The sequence below is a fragment of the Salvelinus alpinus genome, chromosome 14, assembly GCF_045679555.1.
Source record: "Salvelinus alpinus chromosome 14, SLU_Salpinus.1, whole genome shotgun sequence".
Classification (NCBI taxonomy): domain Eukaryota; kingdom Metazoa; phylum Chordata; class Actinopteri; order Salmoniformes; family Salmonidae; genus Salvelinus; species Salvelinus alpinus.
In genome coordinates this window covers 51306374-51326802 of record NC_092099.1, presented here as the reverse complement: position 1 = coordinate 51326802, position 20429 = coordinate 51306374, and the positions used below count along the sequence as shown (strand labels likewise).

Here is a 20429-nt window from a genome sequence, read left to right as displayed (position 1 = left end):
GCAGAGGGAGAAAATACAGAATACTGGGTTGAACAGGAGATGGTGTGTGTGTATGTATGATGTGTGTGTGTCTCTGTATGTATGCATGTGTATGTGTGTGTCTCTGTATGTATGCATGTGTATGTGTGTGTGTATGATGTGTGTCTCTATGTATGCATGCGTGTGTGTGTGTGTGTGTGTGTGTGTGTGTGTGTGTATCTCTATGTGTGTGTGTGTGTGTGTGTGTGTGTGTGTGTGTGTTTTTGCGTGAGAGAGAGAGAGAGAGACAAGGTCACATACAAAGAATGCTGACTCTTGAGATGAACCCCGACTGATGATTCTAAATCTTAAAGGTGACATTAAAATCTCACCCATGAGGAAGCCATACAACACAGGAAGCCCATGCATGTGCCCAGGGTTAAAAAAACAGACAATGACAATATTGATCCTCTGTAGTACATGAGTCAACGTAACCTCTGGTCAACTCCGGTCCACACCGACACATGCTTTAAATCAAGTTCTAAAAATAAGTGTACTTAACCCGGCCTGGGAACACCCCCAGCTTGAGTACATCCCGGCCTGGGAACACCCCCAGCTTGAGTACATCCCGGCCTGGGAACACCCCCAGCTTGAGTACATCCCGGCCTGGGAACACCCCCAGCTTGAGTACATCCCGGCCTGGGAACACCCCCAGCTTGAGTACATCCCGGCCTGGGAACACCCCCAGCTTGAGTACATCAAGGGTGATCAAAGGATATAGGTGTCCTATAGCCCATGGATTACCTGCTGTATGCTCCCCAAGGAGGGTTTAACTAGGTAGGTGAGTAACCAACTACTGGCACCCAAACGCCTGGCTGTAACGCCTGGCTGTAACGCCTGGCTGTAACGCCTGGCTGTAACGCCTGGCTGTAACGCCTGGCTGTAACGCCTGGCTGTAACGCCTGGCTGTAACCATTGTAACATAAAGGATGTATAAGATGGGCAATATAACCTTTGGGCATTGGTAACACTTTACACTAGCTTTCATTAAAACGTTACCTTGTAAATGATCTATCAATGGTGATCCCATAAAGTGTTACTCAGACATGTGATATCATTGTTTTACCTGCACTCCTTCCAGGTGTTGAAGATGGCCAGCTCCATGGCCTCCGTCTGCTCTGGCATGAAGCGGAACTCAGACACCATGTCCAGAGCATGCTCCCCAGGATCACAGTCTCCCAGCTCAGCTGGAACACAACCATAGACATGAGTTCTTGAATAAAATCACATTTTATTTGTCACATGCGTCGAATACAACAGGTATAGATAGACCTTACCGTGAAAAGCTTACTTACAAGCCCTTAACCAACAGTGCAGTTCAAGAAATAGACCTCTTCCCTATAGGCTCTCATCATCATCGATCAGGCCTACCACTGTTTTGTCATCTTAATGATGGTGTTGGTGTCGTGCTTGACCACGCAGTCGTGGGTGAACAGGGAGTACAGGAGGGGACTAAGCACGCACCCCTACTCTGTCCTGGCGATTTACACAGAAAAACCAGCCAGCTCTATATTATCCGTGTCGTCGTTCAGCCACGACTTGGTGAAACATAAGATGTTACAGTTTTTAATGTCCCGTTGGTCTCGACCGTAGATCATCCAGTTTGTTTTCCGGTGATTGCACGTTGGCCAATAGAACCGATGGTAATGGTGATTTACTCGCCTACGAATCCTAACAAGGCATCCCGACCTTCTCCCTTGCTAACTCCGCCTTTTTCTTCATGCGAATGACAGGGATTTGGACACGTTCTACGGAAAGCAGTATATCCTTCGCGTCAGACTCATTAAAGAAAAAAATATTTGTCCAGTTCGAGGTGAGTAATCGCTGTTCTGATGTCCAGAAGCTCATTTCACTCATAAGAGATGGTAGCAGCAACTTTATGTACATAATAGGTTACAAACAATGCGAAAAAACTAACACAGTTGGTTAGGATCGGCAGGCATCCCGTCCGGCGCCATTATATATCAATGTTAAGGCAATTTGCCATCTGGGGTCTGGGCTTGTTTTGCAATAAAAGTGAAGCTAATGAGAACCTGTTGGCATGTATTGTTCTGTCTCCATGATTATGGTCCCTGACTAAGGATCTATAGATTACCTGCTAGCTATTCATGAAATTTGTACATTTTGAATAACCCCTTTAAAGGTTGCTCCCCCCTTACCACCTTAAATTCCTAAAACCCACTAGGACACTAACATTCAAATACATCCAAATCACATTCAAGCCGAGCAACAGACCTCTAATGACGCCTCACTCTCCTCCTTCCCTAAATAGCAGCATGCAGATAACGTCTGACTCTGCAGGCTGGGGGATAAATAGGGCGGCAGTGTGACTCTGCAGGCTGGGGGATAAATAGGGCGGCAGTGTGACTCTGCAGGCTGGAGGATAAATAGGGCGGCAGTGTGACTCTGCAGGCTGGGGGATAAATAGGGCGGCAGTGTGACTCTGCAGGTTGGGGGATAAATAGGGCGGCAGTGTGACTCTGCAGGCTGGGGGATAAATAGGGCGGCAGTGTGACTCTGCAGGTTGGGGGATAAATAGGGCGGCAGTGTGACTCTGCAGGTTGGGGGATAAATAGGGCGGCAGTGTGACTCTGCAGGCTTGGGGATAAATAGGGCGGCAGTGTGACTCTGCAGGCTGGGGGATAAATAGGGCGGCAGTGTGACTCTGCAGGCTGGGGGATAAATAGGGCGGCAGTGTGACTCTGCAGGCTGGGGGATAAATAGGGCGGCAGTGTGACTCTGCAGGCTGGGGGATAAATAGGGTGTCACCATGTTATCTGGGTGGGGGAAGTGAGGAGAGACTCCGTTATCAGTGATGTGCACCAGGACTATAGACAGACACCCAGCCTGGCTGCCAAACAGAGGGGAATCTAGCTACGGACTGGACATTCAGTTGTTGTTACATTCCAACCTGAGACATCGTTTGACTCACTGGCCATTTGGCTAGCAGAACAGAATACAGTCTGAAGAATAAGAGCTGAAACCCTGATATCTATTCTACCTATAAAAAAGTGTATATGACCGTGAGTGTGACTGTTTTGTTTAGGAAGGGCCATTCTGAGTTCTGGCTAACAATAATTGAGAAAAATAGTGGTTTTGCTGTATGTGAAAAGGGGCTATGTGGAGCTGTGGAGGATTTCTATGAGAAGGGGAGGGAGCGAGATCGAGAGACAGAGGGAGTGTGTGAGTGAGAGAGATCGAAGGAACGAGGGAGAGGGCTGGATTAGGAGGCATTTGTAGAGAGCTGGGCACTAACGAGCTGGCATTTACCCCACAGAGGAGCTGGAAGAGTGGGAGGGAGAGAGAGAGGGAGGGGCGCTCGCTTCCTTTCAGAACAACCCTGGAGTGCTCATTTACAGTTGAAACACTCAGCAAGGACTGCAGCCTCAGCATTTCTCCAACCCTTTGGAAAGACAGTTCTGGAATGTGGGTACAGGGCTATCTTCCATTCTCCTTGAATACTCCACCATGTTAACAGGCTCTGAATACTACTGGGGTGCTGTGGGCTCTCCCTTCTGACAGATTAGATTCCACCCCCTCAGAAAAGTGCAACTCCGTGGATCTCATTCAAGAAGAGTGACAACCACAGCAAGACATTAGACCATCCTAGCTAGTTCTTACCTTGTAACGAGAAGGCTGCCAGTTCCACTGCTGTGTCCAAAGGGCATTCTAACCTGTGATACGAGGAGGAGAGTGGACAATAGATTACATCTGGATGCTGTTGCTTTCAACATGGAGGTACAGTACGCTCTAGGCAAGGAGACTGTCTGAAGAGATCAGTCACAGCTGTTAGACCAGGGAACTGCAGAGGTAATACAGTGGATCTAACAGCCTGTATCTCTCTCCAGAGATCACACACACAACCCTGTGTTATAGGATCACCACACACACACACACAACCCTGTGTTATAGGATCACCACACAGACATAACATGAACACTAATCCCCTGTATCGAAAACAGATATTAATATTCACACTACTTATGGATGCAAATAATTCCATTCCCCAACATCAAGTGTGTAATCCACTACTGTAGCTAAACCTCTTAGCATCTGTACCATGATGCAACAAAACAGATGTAGCCAAAATGAAATGATGTACTTAACCTACAGACATCAAATATGTTAAATATAATGAAGCACATGACCACATGAACTATACACTGATCTAATTTACTGTACATCTAATCTACTATAGGAAGAGGACAACTGTTGAGTGGAGGGTTACTTACTTGCCACTGAGGAGGTCTTGCTTTAGTTGTAATACAAATAGATATCTGAAGGAACAAAAAGGTCAAAAGTCCAGATAACTGACCAATCAATCCAATGTTCATCAACAGAAATGTTCTAAAAACAACTGGTTGATTGAATACTAATAACACGACGACGACAAGCTGACCTGGTCAACTCCTCATGCAGGTTGTTGGGTTCTGAGGAGTAGAACTTTACCCTCATGTGAAGGCAGTATGGAGGTCCGACTGCACAGAGAAATAGGGGAAGGAAGAAAGAGATAAAAGGAAAATAACTCGAGGTGTGAAAGTTGGAATGCCAGTAATGAAATCAATCAATTTCTGGCTGTTACATGAAAGCACCAGTTTATCCATCTGTTATCAGTTTATTCATTCTACATCTCTACAGCTCTAGGTCTCCATTGGTACAGAAGGAGACAGTAGAAGAAAATATAGGTTGTGCATCTCCAGTGACTGTTGGGTAAAGAAGAGATACTTACTTTTGACTTGTTTTTTAATGCTTTTTGTAATGTCAAGCCAATGCTGCGAAAGATGAAAAAGACTTCTGTGAGGCATGAATAATGTAAGAAGTAGAGGCTGGGGTTTAGGAGAGAGAGTGCGTGTGTGTGAGAGAGAGAGAGCGGTTCCCTCATCGCGCTGATGAGGGAACCGAAGGTCTCTGCCACAGCCCTCTTTCACATTCCTCTCTCTCTCTCCTCTCCCTCCTTCCATGCCCTTCACACCATATCAGCATGCCCAAGCTGCTGGATCTCTGACTGAGGCACTTCAAAATAATTTTCTTTCTGAAAAGAACGAGACTTGAACTTCCCATAAAACCTTACATTAGAAAACCAAAAGTACGTAAACTGAACGATGTTATTCAAATCACTATTCCAGAGAAGAGCAATTCCAGTTGAGAGTGGATAAATCTAACCAAAACAAACCCCTTCCAAATTTCTAGTCAGAACAAGGGTGGGTTGTAATTGGTTGTCTGTTCTTACTGGTACTTGTGCAGAGTCCATGAAGCGTAGTCCGAAGTAGTCCTTCTCTACGATGTCCAGATGGTACATGATCTGGTCAAACAGCTCCTCACCATTGGCCTTTTTCTGACAGGACAGAGAGAGGTCAGAGGTCACATCACACAGTCATTAGTCTGGAAGCAATGTCATCAACCTAATCAATCATTCATTCAACAGACTAGGTCAAGACCTTTCATTGGGTTCTCTTTAGTATCTTGATAATTGTTTAATAATTCAATTATTTGTAAACTGTTGCTAAATGGTATTCATTATGGTCAACAATACAAATGGAATGAGCTATTGTAGTGAAGTTTCACTTGAGGCACCACTGGTGGAAAAGAGAAAACATGGATCTGTTTTAGGTGTTTGGTACTCTTCCCTGATATTCCATTCCCCAGACCTGGTGTTGATTTCATTGCCTCTGACTAAAAAACACCAGAAAGAGAGACAAGCACTAAGTAGAACACATCATTATTTTTCTGGCTTCACCCATTTTAAAAACCGGGCACATTGCCATGCTCAGAATCAGACAGAGAGCTAGCCAGTGCTACTCCTGTTTGTAGCCTGCTGCGGTACTAGGCAGTTCACTACACGGCGGAGCCAACTTTAAAACAGCTGGAAGGAAGGACAACCAAACGGGGGTTGCCATGAAACCTGTTCGAAGCCACCTGCACAGCAAGGGAGTGGCTGGCTCATGTGATCCCAGTCAGCCTCTACTCAACAGCCTGACTACAAAGCGCCCGGCCTGGAGCTCTGTCCTGTAGAGAGACATCTCTCAGCTAATGACTGATCCACAGTCAGCCTCTACTCAACAGCCTGACTACAAAGCGTCCGGCCTGGAGCTCTGTCCTGTAGAGAGACATCTCTCAGCTAATGACTGATCCACAGTCAGCCTATTAAAACAAAACGCTCCCACTGACTCCCCCTGTCCTGCCTCACTGGACCAGAGTGGAGAGATACAGCAAAAACAAAACCCGCGGGTTGGGTCGGTCACGCAGCTGGGCCGCGGGTTGGGTCGGTCACGCCACTGGGCCGCGGGTTGGGTCGGTCACGCCACTGGGCCGCGGGTTGGGTCGGTCACGCAGCTGGGCCGCGGGTTGGGTCGGTCACGCAGCTGGGCCGCGGGTTGGGTCGGTCACGCCACTGGGCCGCGGGTTGGGTCGGTCACGCAGCTGGGCCGCGGGTTGGGTCGGTCACGCAGCTGGGCCGCGGGTTGGGTCGGTCACGCAGCTGGGCCGCGGGTTGGGTCGGTCACGCAGCTGGGCCGCGGGTTGGGTCGGTCACGCCGCTGGGCCGCGGGTTGGGTCGGTCACGCCACTGGGGTTGGGTCGGTCACGCCACTGGGGTTGGGTCGGTCACGCCGCTGGGCCGCGGGTTGGGTCGGTCACGCAGCTGGGCCGCGGGTTGGGTCGGTCACGCAGCTGGGCCGCGGGTTGGGTCGGTCACGCAGCTGGGCCGCGGGTTGGGTCGGTCACGCCACTGGGCCGCGGGTTGGGTCGGTCACGCAGCTGGGCCGCGGGTTGGGTCGGTCACGCAGCTGGGCCGCGGGTTGGGTCGGTCACGCAGCTGGGCCGCGGGTTGGGTCGGTCACGCAGCTGGGCCGCGGGTTGGGTCGGTCACGCAGCTGGGCCGCGGGTTGGGTCGGTCACGCAGCTGGGCCGCGGGTTGGGTCGGTCACGCCACTGGGCCGCGGGTTGGGTCGGTCACGCAGCTGGGCCGCGGGTTGGGTCGGTCACGCCGCTGGGCCGCGGGTTGGGTCGGTCACGCCACTGGGCCGCGGGTTGGGTCGGTCACGCCACTGGGCCGCGGGTTGGGTCGGTCACGCCACTGGGGTTGGGTCGGTCACGCCACTGGGGTTGGGTCGGTCACGCCACAGGGCCGCGGGTTGGGTCGGTCACGCCACTGGGCCGCGGGTTGGGTCGGTCACGCCACTGGGCCGCGGGTTGGGTCGGTCACGCCACTGGGCCGCGGGTTGGGTCGGTCACGCCACTGGGGTTGGGTCGGTCACGCCACAGGGCCGCGGGTTGGGTCGGTCACGCCACTGGGCCGCGGGTTGGGTCGGTCACGCCACAGGGCCGCGGCTTTGAGCTCATTGTGTTCAAGGTGACTGAATGAACAAAGCTTATAGAAGGGGAGAAAACAGCCCTTGCAGTGGATGGGAGAGTTCGTCATCCTTTAGACGGTTTCTTTCGTGAACACAAGCAACTTATTACTCAGAGGAGACACTCCCAAGTGCTCAAACAAGGGTAACTCACCACACTAAAGACAGAGGTTAATCATAAAACGTTACCACATGCAGCAAAGCCTGCAACAGTATCGCTAAAACCTAACAAGCACATTACCGGTTGTGACACTGCTGTAGACATGGATAAAGCACACAGCCACACACAACACCCTGCAAGGGGAACAAACATTGACATTAGCAGTGAGGACACATGCCTGCCCTGCCCATCTCTAGTCCAGCATGCTATACAGGGGGTGTGGTCATGATGAGAGGAGAGGGGTGGATGGTGCCATTGCACAGTTCTCAGTGTTAGCCCCAGCCTGCCGGATGCTCACGCAGGCCCCATGAAGTTGGCATAGCTCACAAAGCAGCCCCGCGGCCAGGGACAACGGGCACAAAGGAGCCCCGCGGCCAGGGACAACGGCCACAAAGGAGCCCCGCGGCCAGGGACAACGGGCACAAAGCAGCCCCGCGGCCAGGGACAACGGGCACAAAGGAGCCCCGCGGCCAGGGACAACGGGCACAAAGGAGCCCCGCGGCCAGGGACAACGGCCACAAAGGAGCCCCGCGGCCAGGGACAACGGGCACAAAGCAGCCCCGCGGCCAGGGACAACGGGCACAAAGCAGCCCCGCGGCCAGGGACAACGGGCACAAAGGAGCCCCGCGGCCAGGGACAACGGGCACAAAGCAGCCCCGCGGCCAGGGACAACGGGCACAAAGCAGCCCCGCGGTCAGGGACAACGGGCACAAAGCAGCCCCGCGGCCAGGGACAACGGACACAAAGCAGCCCCGCGGCCAGGGACAATGGCCACAAAGGAGCCCCGCGGCCAGGGACAATGGCCACAAAGCAGCCCCGCGGCCAGGGACAATGGCCACAAAGGAGCCCCGCGGCCAGGGACAATGGCCACAAAGGAGCCCCGCGGCCAGGGACAATGGCCACAAAGCAGCCCCGCGGCCAGGGACAATGGCCACAAAGCAGCCCCGCGGCCAGGGACAATGGCCACAAAGGAGCCCCGCGGCCAGGGACAATGGCCACAAAGGAGCCCCGCGGCCAGGGACAATGGCCACAAAGGAGCCCCGCAGCCAGGGACAATGGGCACAAAGGAGCCCCGCGGCCAGGGACAATGGGCACAAAGGAGCCCCGCGGCCAGGGACAATGGCCACAAAGGAGCCCCGCGGCCAGGGACAACGGGCACAAAGGAGCCCCGCGGCCAGGGACAACGGGCACAAAGGAGCCCCGCAGCCAGGGACAACGGGCACAAAGGAGCCATTGTACGCTCCAGTGAACCCCGGGCCTCGCTGCCACACTGTTCACCAGAGGTTTCCAGCCTGCCCGGCCAACTATCTGCCTGGAGACACAGTTACATTTATAAGGCTGCTCGCTGCATGCACATCAGAGAGCCACTGGGGCAGGACTGAGGGAGGGGACAAGAAATATGTCAGCCTTCCTCCAAACATAGTCTTAAAGCTCCCTCCTTCAGACTGGAGTCCAGTAGCTGTAGGTGTCCGAGGAGAGGTGAATCATCAGGTTCTCCACTGTGCTGCCTGCCTCAAGAGGGATGTCTGCAATTACAGACGTGTAACTCTAGGAAAGCCTTTGGGTGGGCATACCCAAGCCTTCAACCATCTTGGTAAAGGAAATAAATATGCTACGCCACACAGTTTCTTTAAGAGTTATTCTGGACTATTGACTGACTAGCACTAAAACCTAACTCATTGTTAAATCAGAACGCATTAGGCCTAATTAGGTTTACAACTTCAGTTTCTACTGACCAAGTGAGCTCAAGTCCCCCATGGTATCCTTACAGTGAAAAGGACTGGACAGTGAATATGCAAAGGTTTTTCTAAAATAAGTCGAATCATTCATGTTTTACAAATACCAACCCATCATTTAGTTACCAGCCCTATTGGTCAACATGTTTATTCACTCTGTTTAATCCCACTATTCCAGCTAGTCCCAAGTGTGGCTGCTGTAGCAGCATGCTAGTCAGACATCACACAGAATATGTAAACAAAGGGACAGCCCATTAGACCCAAAGCTGTCTCAGAACCCTAACATCAGGCCTTGATGATTAGAATCATTCAGTTATTGCCTGGGGAGCCCATCGACAGCCTAAACAGAACATTACACTAACCAAAGCGAAGAAGAACACACAACTAAAAAAAAACAGCAGTTCTGCGTTGCTGTGTAACACTTAAAGATGGAATTTGCAGTAGGTGGAAACAGCGCCACGGCCACACCACCATTGTTGTTGTTGTTGCCGAGCTGACGTCGAGCAGCACGGTTAAGAAATACCAGTACACATTGTGCTCTTATATTGTGCGTGCAATGATGTCGGAAGGGAAAAACAGTGTTCCGTTGTGTACAGTAACTTATTTGTTGTTGAATATCACAGACGGACGTCATCAGGACTCTTAACGGTAACGGTAGAGATACACAGCCACACTTCTCAATGTTTCTAAATGATACCTTCCCATGAAAATGAAGAGGCTATTAGAAAACTACCCACCCTTTCTCATGTCTGTAATTAAAGACTCATTCTGTCCTGCACAGCAGCATGACAGACAGTACTGATGTGACTGAACAAAGATGTTTCCATCCAAGTTGAGAAACCAGGGGTGTATTCATTATGTCTCGCAACGAAAACCGTTTAAGAACCAAACAGAGCAGACGGAATGAAATGGAGAAGGACCTACCCGAATTTGTCCAATAGAAACTCTTGTTTTCATTTCAAAACCTTTTCCGTTTGTAGTAAACTTAATCGGCGTAATGAATACACCCCTGAACTCCAAAAACTCTTCAGACAAACAGTGCACTATTCCATGTTGTAATAAGTCTCCACCAGCAATGCAATCAGAGGCATTGCAAAACAGAATTAACAAATGGAGAAGCACTGTATAATTAAGCAATAAGGCACGAGAGGGGGTGTGGTATACATGTCCAATGTACCATGGCTAAGGACTGTTCTTAGCTGGACACATTGCGGAGTGCCTGGATATAGTCGTTAGCCGTGGTATATTGCCCATATACCACAAACCCCTGAGGTGTCTTAATGCTATTATAAACATAATTAGAACAGTAAAACAAAAACAAAAATCTGGTCATAACTGTGGTATAAGGTCTGTTATAAACTGGGTGATTCGAATGCTGTTCTAATTACATCGGTAACCAGTGTATAATAGCAATAAGGTACCTTGGGTGTTTGTGGTACATGGCCAATACACTATACCACGGCGTGGTGCGTGGTGCATAATAACAGCCCTTAGCCGTGGTATATTGGCCATATACCACACCCCCTTGTGCCTTATTGCTTAAATATACCACATCTGTCAGCCAATCAGCATTCAGGGCTCGAACCACCAGGTTTATAAATAGACCTATAGCATTACAGTGGAATACCAGAGTGGAATCAAAAGATCAGGTATTCAACTGGTTTGATAGCTGGAATGCCTTAGAAATTGTAACCCATAAAATAAAAGAGTACATTGAGGGACAAGAGCAAGTCTTCCCACTGGAGAAGAGTATCTCCGTTCTAGAGGTCGAACGATTATGATTTTTCAACGCCGATACCGAGGACCAAAAAAAGCCGATACCGATTAAAATCGGCCATTTCTTTAATTATAATAATGACAACAATAGTGAAAACACTTTTATTTTAACTTAATATAATAAATACATCAATCAAATCAATTTAGCCTCAAATAAAATGAAACATGTTCAATTTGGTTTAAATAATGCAAAAACAAAGTGTTGGAGAAGAAAGTAAAAGTGCAATATGTGCCATGTAAAAAAGCTAACTTTTAAGTTCCTTGCTCAGAACATATGAAAGCTGGTGGTTCCTTTTAACATGAGTCTTCAATATTCCCAGTTAAGAAGTTTTAGGTTGTAGTTATTATAGGACTATTTCTCTCCAGACCATTTGTATTTCATATACCTTTGACTATTGGATGTTCTTATAGGCACTTCAGTATTGCCAGTTAAGTCATAAACAGCGCAATGCCTGAAGCATTGCGAAGAGCTGCTAGCAAACGCACAAAAGTGCTGTTGAATGAATGCTTACGAGCCTGCTGCTGCCTACCACCGCTCAGTCAGACTGCTCTATCAAATAATAGACTTAATTATAACATAATAACACACAGAAATACAAGCCGTAGGTCATTAATATGGTCAAATCCGGAAACTATCATTTCGAAAATAAAACGTTTATTCTTATGGATGCCATCTAACAGGTGGCATCCATAAGTCTAAATATTCCTGTTACATTGCACAACCTTCAATGTTATGTCATAATTACGTAAAATTCTGGCAAATTAGTTCGCAACGAGCCAGGCAGCCCAAACTGTTGCATATACCCTGACTCTGCGTGCAATGAACGCAAGAGAAGTGACACAATTTCCCTAGTTTAATATTGCCTGCTAACATGAATTTCTTTTAACTAAATATGCAGGTTCAAAAATATATACTTATGTACTGATTTTAAGAAAGGCATTGATGTTTATGGTTAGGTACAGTCGTGCAACGATTATGCTTTTGTCGCAAATGCGCTTTTGTTAAATCATCCCCCGTTTGGCGAAGTTGGCTGTCTTTGTTAGGAAGAAATAGTCTTCACAGTTCGCAACGAGCCAGGAGGCCCAAACTGCTGCATTTACCCTGACTCTGTTGCACAGAATGCAAGAGAAGTGACACAATTTCCCTAGTTAGAAGAAATTCATGTTAGCAGGCAATATTAACTAAATATGCAGGTTTAAAAATATATACTTATGTATTGATTTTAAGAAAGGCGTTGATGTTTATGGTTAGGTACACATTTGTGCAACGACAGTGCTTTTTCCGCGAATGCGCTTGTTAAATCACCCGTTTGGCGAAGTAGGCTGTGATTCAATGATAAATTAACAGGCACCGCATCGATTATATGCAACGCAGGACAAGCTAGATAAACTAGTAATATCATCAACCATGTGTAGTTAACTAGTGATTATGTTAAGATTGATTGTTTTTTTATAAGATACGTTTAATGCTAGCTATCATCTTACCTTGGCTCCTTGCTGCACTCGGATAACAGGTAGTCAGCCTGCCACGCAGTCTCCTCGTGGAGTGCAATGTAATCGGCCATAATCGGTGTCCAAAAATGCCGATTACCGATTGTTATGAAAACTTGAAATCAGCCATTCCGATTAATCGGTCGACCTCTACTCCATTCACTTGGCTCCTGGGTGTGGGTAGGTCATAGGGTTGGGCAATATGGCTTAAAAATGTAAATACATTTTTTTCCAACTTCCATTCATGAGATAGACGCAGAGCTGTGTGCCTAGATACAGCAATTATCCGTGGTATATTGGCCATATACCACAAACCCCCGAGGTGCCTTATTTCTATTAAAAACTGGTTACCAATGTAATTAGAGCAGAACAAATAAAATGTTTGTGGTATACCACGGCTGTCAGCCAATCAGCATTCAGGGCTCGAACCACCCAGTTTTTTCTCACACACGTACCAGTCAAACATTTGCACAACTACTCATTCCAGGGTTTTTCTTTATTTTTATTATTTTCTACATTGTAGAATAATAGTGAAGACATCAAAACTATGAAATAACACATATGGAATCATGTAGTAACCAAAGAAAGTTTTAAATCAAAATATATTTTAGATTTTAGATTCTTCTAAGTAGCCACCCTTTGATGACAGCTTTGCACACTCTTGGCATTCTCTCAACCAGCTTCATGATGTAGTAACCTAGAATGCATTTCAATTAACAGGTGTCCCTTGTTAAAAGTTAATTTGTGGAATGTTTTCCTTCTTAATAGGTTTGAGCCAATCAGTTGTGTTGTGACAAGGTAAGGGTGGTACACAGAAGAGAGCCCTATTTGGTAAGACCAAGTCCATATTATGGCAAGAACAGCTCAAATAAGCAAAGAGAAACGACGGTCCATCATTACTTTAAAACATGAAGGCAGCATTGGGAATTTTGGATGAAAGCGTGCCAAAATTAAACTGCCTGCTACTCAGCCATAAAAGCTAGAATATGCATATTATTAGTAGATTTGGATAGAAAACACTCTGAAGTTTCTAAAACTGTTTGAATGATGTCTGTGAGTATAACAGAACTCATATGGCAGGCAAGAACCTGAGAAAAAATCCAACCTGAGAAAAAATCCAACCAGGAAGTGGGAAATCTGAGGTTTGTAGTTTTTCAACTCTTGGCCTGTCGAATACACAGTGTCTATGGGGTCAGATTGCACTTCCTAAGGCTTCCACTAGATGTCAACAGTCTTTGGAACCTTGTTTGATGCTTCTACTGTGAAGTGGGGGCGAATGAGAGGGGAATGAGTCAGAGGACTGCCAGAGAGCCACGAGCTCAGTCTTGCGCGTTCACGAGAGAGCGAGCTCTGTTCCATTGCAATTCTACAGACAAAGGAATTCTCCGGTTGGAACATTATAGAAGATTTATGTTAAAAACATCCTAAAGATTGATTCTGTACATCGTTTGACATGTTTCTACGGACTGTAATATAACTTTTTGGACTTTTCGTCCATACTTTCCGCTGGACTTGCACGCGCGTCGTGAGTTTGGATTGTGTACTGAGTGCACGAACAACAAGTAGGTATTTGGACATAAATGATGGACATTATCGAACAAAACAAACATTTATTATGGAACTGGGATTCCTGGGAGTGCATTCTGATGAAGATCATCAAAGGTAAGTGAATATTTATAATGCTATTTCAGACTTCTGTTGACTCCAACATGGCAGATATCTGTTTGGCTTGATTTGTCACCTGAGCGCCGTACTCAGATTATTGCATGATTTGCTTTTTCCGTAAAGTTTTTTTTGAAATTTGACACAGCGGTTGCATTAAGGAGAAGTGGATCTAAAATTCCATGCATAACAGTTGTATCTTTTATCAATGTTTATTATGAGTATATCTGTAAATTGATGTGGCTCTCTGCAAAATCACCGGATGTTTTGGAACTACTGAACATAATGCGCCAATGTACACTCAGATTTTTGGATATAAATATGAACTTTACCGAACAAAACATACATGTATTGTAGTAACAGTTTAACTTTACGTCCGTCACCTCGTCCCGACCCGGGCGCGAACCAGGGACCCTCTGCACACAACAACAGTCACCCACGAAGCATCGTTACCCATCGCTCCACAAAGGCCACGGCTCTTGCAGAGCAAGTGGAACCACTACTTCAAGGTCTCAAAGCGAGTGACGTAACTGATTGAAACGCTATTAGCGTGCACCACCGCTAACTAGCTAGCCATTTCACATCTGTTACATTGTGTAACATGAAGTCCTATGAGTGTCATCTGATGAAGATCAAAAGGTTAGTGATTAATTTTATCTATATTTCTGCTTTTTGTGACTCCTCTCTTTGGCTGGAAAAATGGCTGTGTTTTTCTGTGACTTGGCTCTGACCTAACATAATCGTTTGGTTTGCTTTCGTCGTAAAGCCTTTTTGAAAATCGGACACTGTGGCTGGATTTACAACAAGTGTATCTTTAAAATGGTGTAAAATACATGTATGTTTGAGGAATTTTAATTATGGGATTTCTGTTGTTTTGAATTTGGCGCCCTGCAGTTTCACTGGCTGTTGACGAGGTGGGACGCTACCGTCCCACATACCCTAGTGAGGTTAAGGCATGAAGGTCAGTCAATCCAAAACATTTCTTCAAGTGCAGTCGCAAAAACCATCAAGCACTATGATGAAACTGGCTCTCATGAGCACCGCCACAGGAAAGGAAGACCCAGAGTTACCTCTGCTGCAGAGGATAAGTTCATTAAAAGTTACCAGCCTCAGAAATTGCAGCCCAAATAAATGCTTCACAGAGTTCAAATAACAGACATCTCAACATCAACTGTTCAGAGGAGACTGTGTGATGCAGGCCTTCATGGTCGAATTGCTGCAAAGAAACCACTACTAAAAGACACCAATAACAAGAAGAGACTTGCTTGGGCCAAGAAACATGAGCAATGGACATTTGACTAAGGCTGTAACGTAAAGAATGTGGATAAATATAAGCCCCACTTAGAAAATAATTGTATTATCAAAATAGTTTAACCTGCTTTTTTGCAATAATCACTTATCTGGTTTTCAAGGTAGTCTATGAAAATGCCCTTTTTGTTAAAAATGTAACCATACCCAGGCATATAAGGCACATTCACTAATAATGACCAACTTCCTGTAGCAGGCATTATAGAAAATGAACACAGGTCTCAAACAATGTCTCAAGCACAAGCCCACATTCTAGTGAGTAGCCATCTAATCTGTATATTTCAAGTTAGGTCAACTTGGATCTATATTCTAGAAAACAAGGCAGAACAGTTTAATTATGAACACACCCTTCTGTCCGTCTCCAACTGTTTGAACATCATGCTAGCCTGTCCACTTTGTTCAGATTTTTGAAATCAAGCGGCTTACCTTATTTCTCAGAATGAGAACGAGTTGCCAATTCCTTATATAAAAATTGTGTTTTAAGCTTATTGCACATTTATAAAAACACAGACTAGACAGCTAGTATAAGTCTTTGGCTAAAACGCTGCTGGCGTACATGGTGAAGTGAGAGGTTTCACTCTCCGCAAAATCTGTCCAAAATAAGCCCAATGCGTTTCTATAGGCTTATTTTTTACCTAAGCTTATCGCCTGCATTCCACCTTTGGGACAGCAACTCCCATTGTCAGGGTGGAGACATGAGCATCTTGTCATTATATTCAGATCTCTGGTGCAAATGGGGAGGTTCACAGCACAGGAGCGAAGGAGACCAAAGTCCAAAAAGACAACATGAGACAAACACTCATAAAAATGTAAATAACAAAAATACTTGCAATACAGGCATATGGAATATGCCGCAAAAACATACATACAAATGAATTTGATATATCGCTCAGACCTAGTGGATCATGTGACCAGGTGTGCTGTAGAGGGATCATGGAATGAATTACCAGTGATCAACAGCATTCACAACAACACACAGTCCTATACATATACACACACTGGCATGCAGGTCTCATGCCAAGACCGGAGAGGAACTCTCTCAGTAACAGCACACTGAGACGAGGGCAACAAGCTAGTAGCTACCATCTTCTCCACCTCACCCTGAGAACAGGCACACAACATGAGCAGGATCTCAGAGCAATGGAAGGAGCTGGTCACTAAGTACTATACAGCAGAGCCTTATGCATGGGAATGGACTCAAACCAGCACCAATGGCACACAGAGAGCATCAGCCTCAGGGTACCTGGCATGACCAAAAACATGAGTCTACTCTGCTGCTCTGTCCTCCTTCCATTTCAAATACCTTTTGAAAGCCCTGTACCAATTATTCACTCTTTTACTTTCTCACGGGGTGTGCCTTGACATCGGTTAAAACTCAAACAACAGGTTAGAGATTCAGAATCTTTGTGTTGTGTGTAAAGTCTCACCGGCAGGTCCACACTGACATCTGTGCCGTCCAGCATTGACACACAGCAGGTGATGACAGACTTGGAGTCCCCGGCAGCAGGGATGTGTGTAGTGGCCCGCTGGGCCTCTCTCAACCGGGCCTTGTCAGCATGCTTACGGATGGACTGCCGGCCCAGCGTCCGGCGGAGGAAACTCAGCATGGTAGGGACTGGTGAACACTACCTGCACATGCGAGAGGAAGGATTAAATAATACAATCGGTTGAGTTCCTCAATCAGATCGTGATGTTAAAGATGGACTAAAGCTTTGTTTGAACTTTTCCCGTTGAAAAGCGATATCACAAGTATACAGTTGAAGTCAGAGGTTTACATACACTTACATTGGAGTCATTAAAAGTACATTTTTCAACCACTCCACACATTCCTTGTTAACAAACTATAGTTTGGCAAGTCGGTTATGACATCTACTTTTGCAATGACAAGTAAGTTTTTCAACAATTGTTTACATACAGATTATTTCACTATATCAAAATTCAAGTGGGTCAGAAGTTTACATACACTAAGTTGACTGTGCCTTTAAACAGCTTGGAAAATTCCAGAAAACGATGTCATGGCTTTAGAAGCTTCTGATAGGCTAATTGACATAATTTGAGTCAATTGGAGGTGTACCCGTGGATGTATTTCAAGGCCTACCTTCAAACTCAGTGCCTTTTTGCTTGACATCATGGGAAAATCTAAAGAAATCAGCCCAGACCTCCCCCCCAAAAATTGTAGACCTCCACAAGTCTGGTTCATCCTTGGGAGCAATTTCCAAACGCCTGAAGGTACCACATTCATCTGTACAAACAATAGTACGCAAGTATAAACACCATTGGACCATGGAGCCGGCATACCGCTCAGGAAGGAGACGCGTTCTGTCTACTTGAGATGAACGTACTTTTGTGCGAAAATTGCAAATCAATCCCAGAAAAGCAAAAAAAATTATGTGGATATATTGAAGCAACATCAGTCAGGAAGCTAAAGCTTGGTCGCAAATGGGTCTTCCAAATGAACAATGACACCAAGCATACTTCCAAAGTTGTGGCAAAATGGCTTAAGGACAACAAAGGCAAGGTATTGGAGTGGCCATCACAAAGCCCTGACCTCAATCCTATAGAACATTTGTGGGCAGAACTGAAAAAGTGTGTGCAAGCAAGGAGGCCTACAAACTTGACTCAGTTACACCAGCTCTGTCAGGAGGAATGGGCCAAAATTCACCCAACTTATTGTGGGAAGCTTGTGGACGGCTATGCAAAACTTTTGTCCCAAGTTAAACAAAGGCAATAGTACGAAATACTAATTGAGTGTAGGTAAACTTCTGACCCACTGGGAATGTGATGAAAGAAATTAAAGCTGTAATAAATAATTCTCTACTATTATTGACATTTCACATTCTTAAAATAAAGTGGTGATCCTAACTGACCTAAAACAGAGAATTTTTACAAGGATTAAATGTCAGGAATTATGAAAAACTGAGTTTAAATGTATATGTAAACTTCTGACTTCAACTGTACACACACTAAAGTACAAAATAGCTATTTTTTGTTCAATCTGTTAAATACTCTACTGTGACAGAAGCCACATCAGTATACGTCTAAGGAGGAACACATCAAAATATAGTATGCAATTCAAAATTGTGTGACTCACAGCAACTAAGTTCTCTTCTCGGCCTATTACTTTTGTACAATGTTATGTAGACTCCCCACAAATAGTTGTTGTTGCTCCAAATGGCTTGGCAATGAAGAAACACTTGTTGTGTTAACACTAACTTAGCTACTGTTAGCAATATGCAGGTTATTCGCCATTACATAACTACATCCATTGAGGCTGAAAAGGTGACAATTTTACATAAATGTTATGGACTAACGTTACCTATTATTAGTTAGCTAGTAGTATTATTAGTTAGCTATTATTAGTTAGCTATCTAGCTCACTACAGTAACTTAGCTAACTAGAAAGCTTTGCCCCAATAAATACCGTATAACGTTACTAGCCTAGCTTTGGGACAAAACATCGCGAGTCTGTCCCAAAGACTAACCCATCATGAACGAGAGCAACAGGTTTAACAAGCTAACAGGTTACCGTTACCTATTGTGAGGATGCTGAAGCAACAGATGAAAGAAGTCCGACATTCACACTTGCTGATGTCGCCGATGGCCACTTGTAGATCCGAAATTCGTATACTATAGCAACACTCACAAAATACTTGCCGATATCTAAAATAAGAACCAATCCACTTGCCTGTTCCACCTTCACAAAATAAAACTAATACGTGTCCATGGTTGACAGGTAGTCTTACTAGCGTTACAACAATTCCTACTCGACACTCAAAAGGGACAATTTTCACAAGTCCCAAGAAAAGTGGGAGGCAAAGCAAAAATTCCCCACAGGAAATGACGTCGAAATAAATCCCTAACAAAACTTTGATTTACATTTAAAGGGGCACTTGGGTGTTTCTATAATCGTGAAAATGAAATAGTAAAACAAATACGTCCTCCCAACTTCACATTATCATATGGTGTTGTTTCAGATTATGCCCATTTTATCATGCATCAAATAAAATTGTATTGGTCGCGTAGGAAAAGGCTTATTGCAGGTGTAGGAAAAGGCTTGTCTTCCTAGTTCTAACAGTGCAGTAATATAACAATAGACAATAAAGACGAATCTAAAAAAATCAAAAGAACAGAATTAAGAAAAATTACGTCGTCGGAGACCAAAGTATAATATATACATATACACGGCATTCGGAAAGTATTCAGACCCCTTGACTTTCCACATTGTTACATTACAGCCCTATTCTAAACTTTTCCTCATCGATCAACACACAATAGCCCATAATGACCAAGTTTCTCCCATTCTTCTCTGCAGATCCTCTCAAGCTTTGTCAGGTTGGACTGGGAGCGTTGCTGCACAGCTATTTTTAGGTTTTCAGGTCTCTCCAGAGATGTTTGATCGGGTTCAAGTCCAGGCTCTCCCTGGGCCACTGAAGGACATTCAGAGACATGTCCCGAAGTCACTCCTGCATTGTCTTGGCTGTGTGCTTAGGGTTGTTGTCCTGTTGGATGGTGAACCGTCGCCCCAGTCTGAGGTCCTGAGCACTCTGGAGCAGGTTTTCATCAAGGATCTCTGTACTTTGCTCCGTTCTTCTTTCCATCAAACCTGACTAGTCTTCCAGACCCTGCTGCTGAAAAGAATCCCCACAGCATGATGCTGCCACCACCGTGCTTCACCGTAGGAATGGTGCCAGGTTTCCTGCAGACATGACACTTGGCATTCAGGCCAAAGAGTTCAATCTTGTTTCCCATGTTTTGAGAGTCCTTTGCCTTTTGGCAAACTCCAAGCGGGCTTTCATGTGCCTTTTACTGAGGAGTGGCTTCCGTCTGGCCACTACCATAAAGGCCTGATTGGTGGAGTGCTGCAGAGATGATTGCCCTTCTGGAAGGTTCTCCCATCTCCACAGAGGAACTCTGGAGCTCTGTCAGAGTG

At 45.8% G+C, this 20429-nt stretch overlaps 1 protein-coding gene across 2 annotated transcripts in view; it reads right to left on the bottom strand.

Annotated features, from left to right (window-relative positions):
* The window catches only part of LOC139539038 (band 4.1-like protein 5), a 45502-nt gene extending 26185 nt beyond the window's left edge, over positions 1-19317 (bottom strand). For both annotated transcript variants that reach the window (XM_071341725.1, XM_071341727.1), the window contains exons 1-8: positions 19032-19317; positions 16928-17129; positions 5249-5353; positions 4748-4790; positions 4418-4496; positions 4251-4295; positions 3640-3692; positions 1085-1205 (exon numbers count right to left, since the gene is read on the bottom strand). In XM_071341725.1, coding sequence (XP_071197826.1) covers positions 1085-1205; positions 3640-3692; positions 4251-4295; positions 4418-4496; positions 4748-4790; positions 5249-5353; positions 16928-17107 — 626 coding nt within the window. In that variant the 5' untranslated portion in view covers positions 17108-17129; positions 19032-19317. The remainder of the gene's footprint in view (positions 1-1084; positions 1206-3639; positions 3693-4250; positions 4296-4417; positions 4497-4747; positions 4791-5248; positions 5354-16927; positions 17130-19031) is intronic.
* Positions 19318-20429: the final 1112 nt, after the last annotated feature.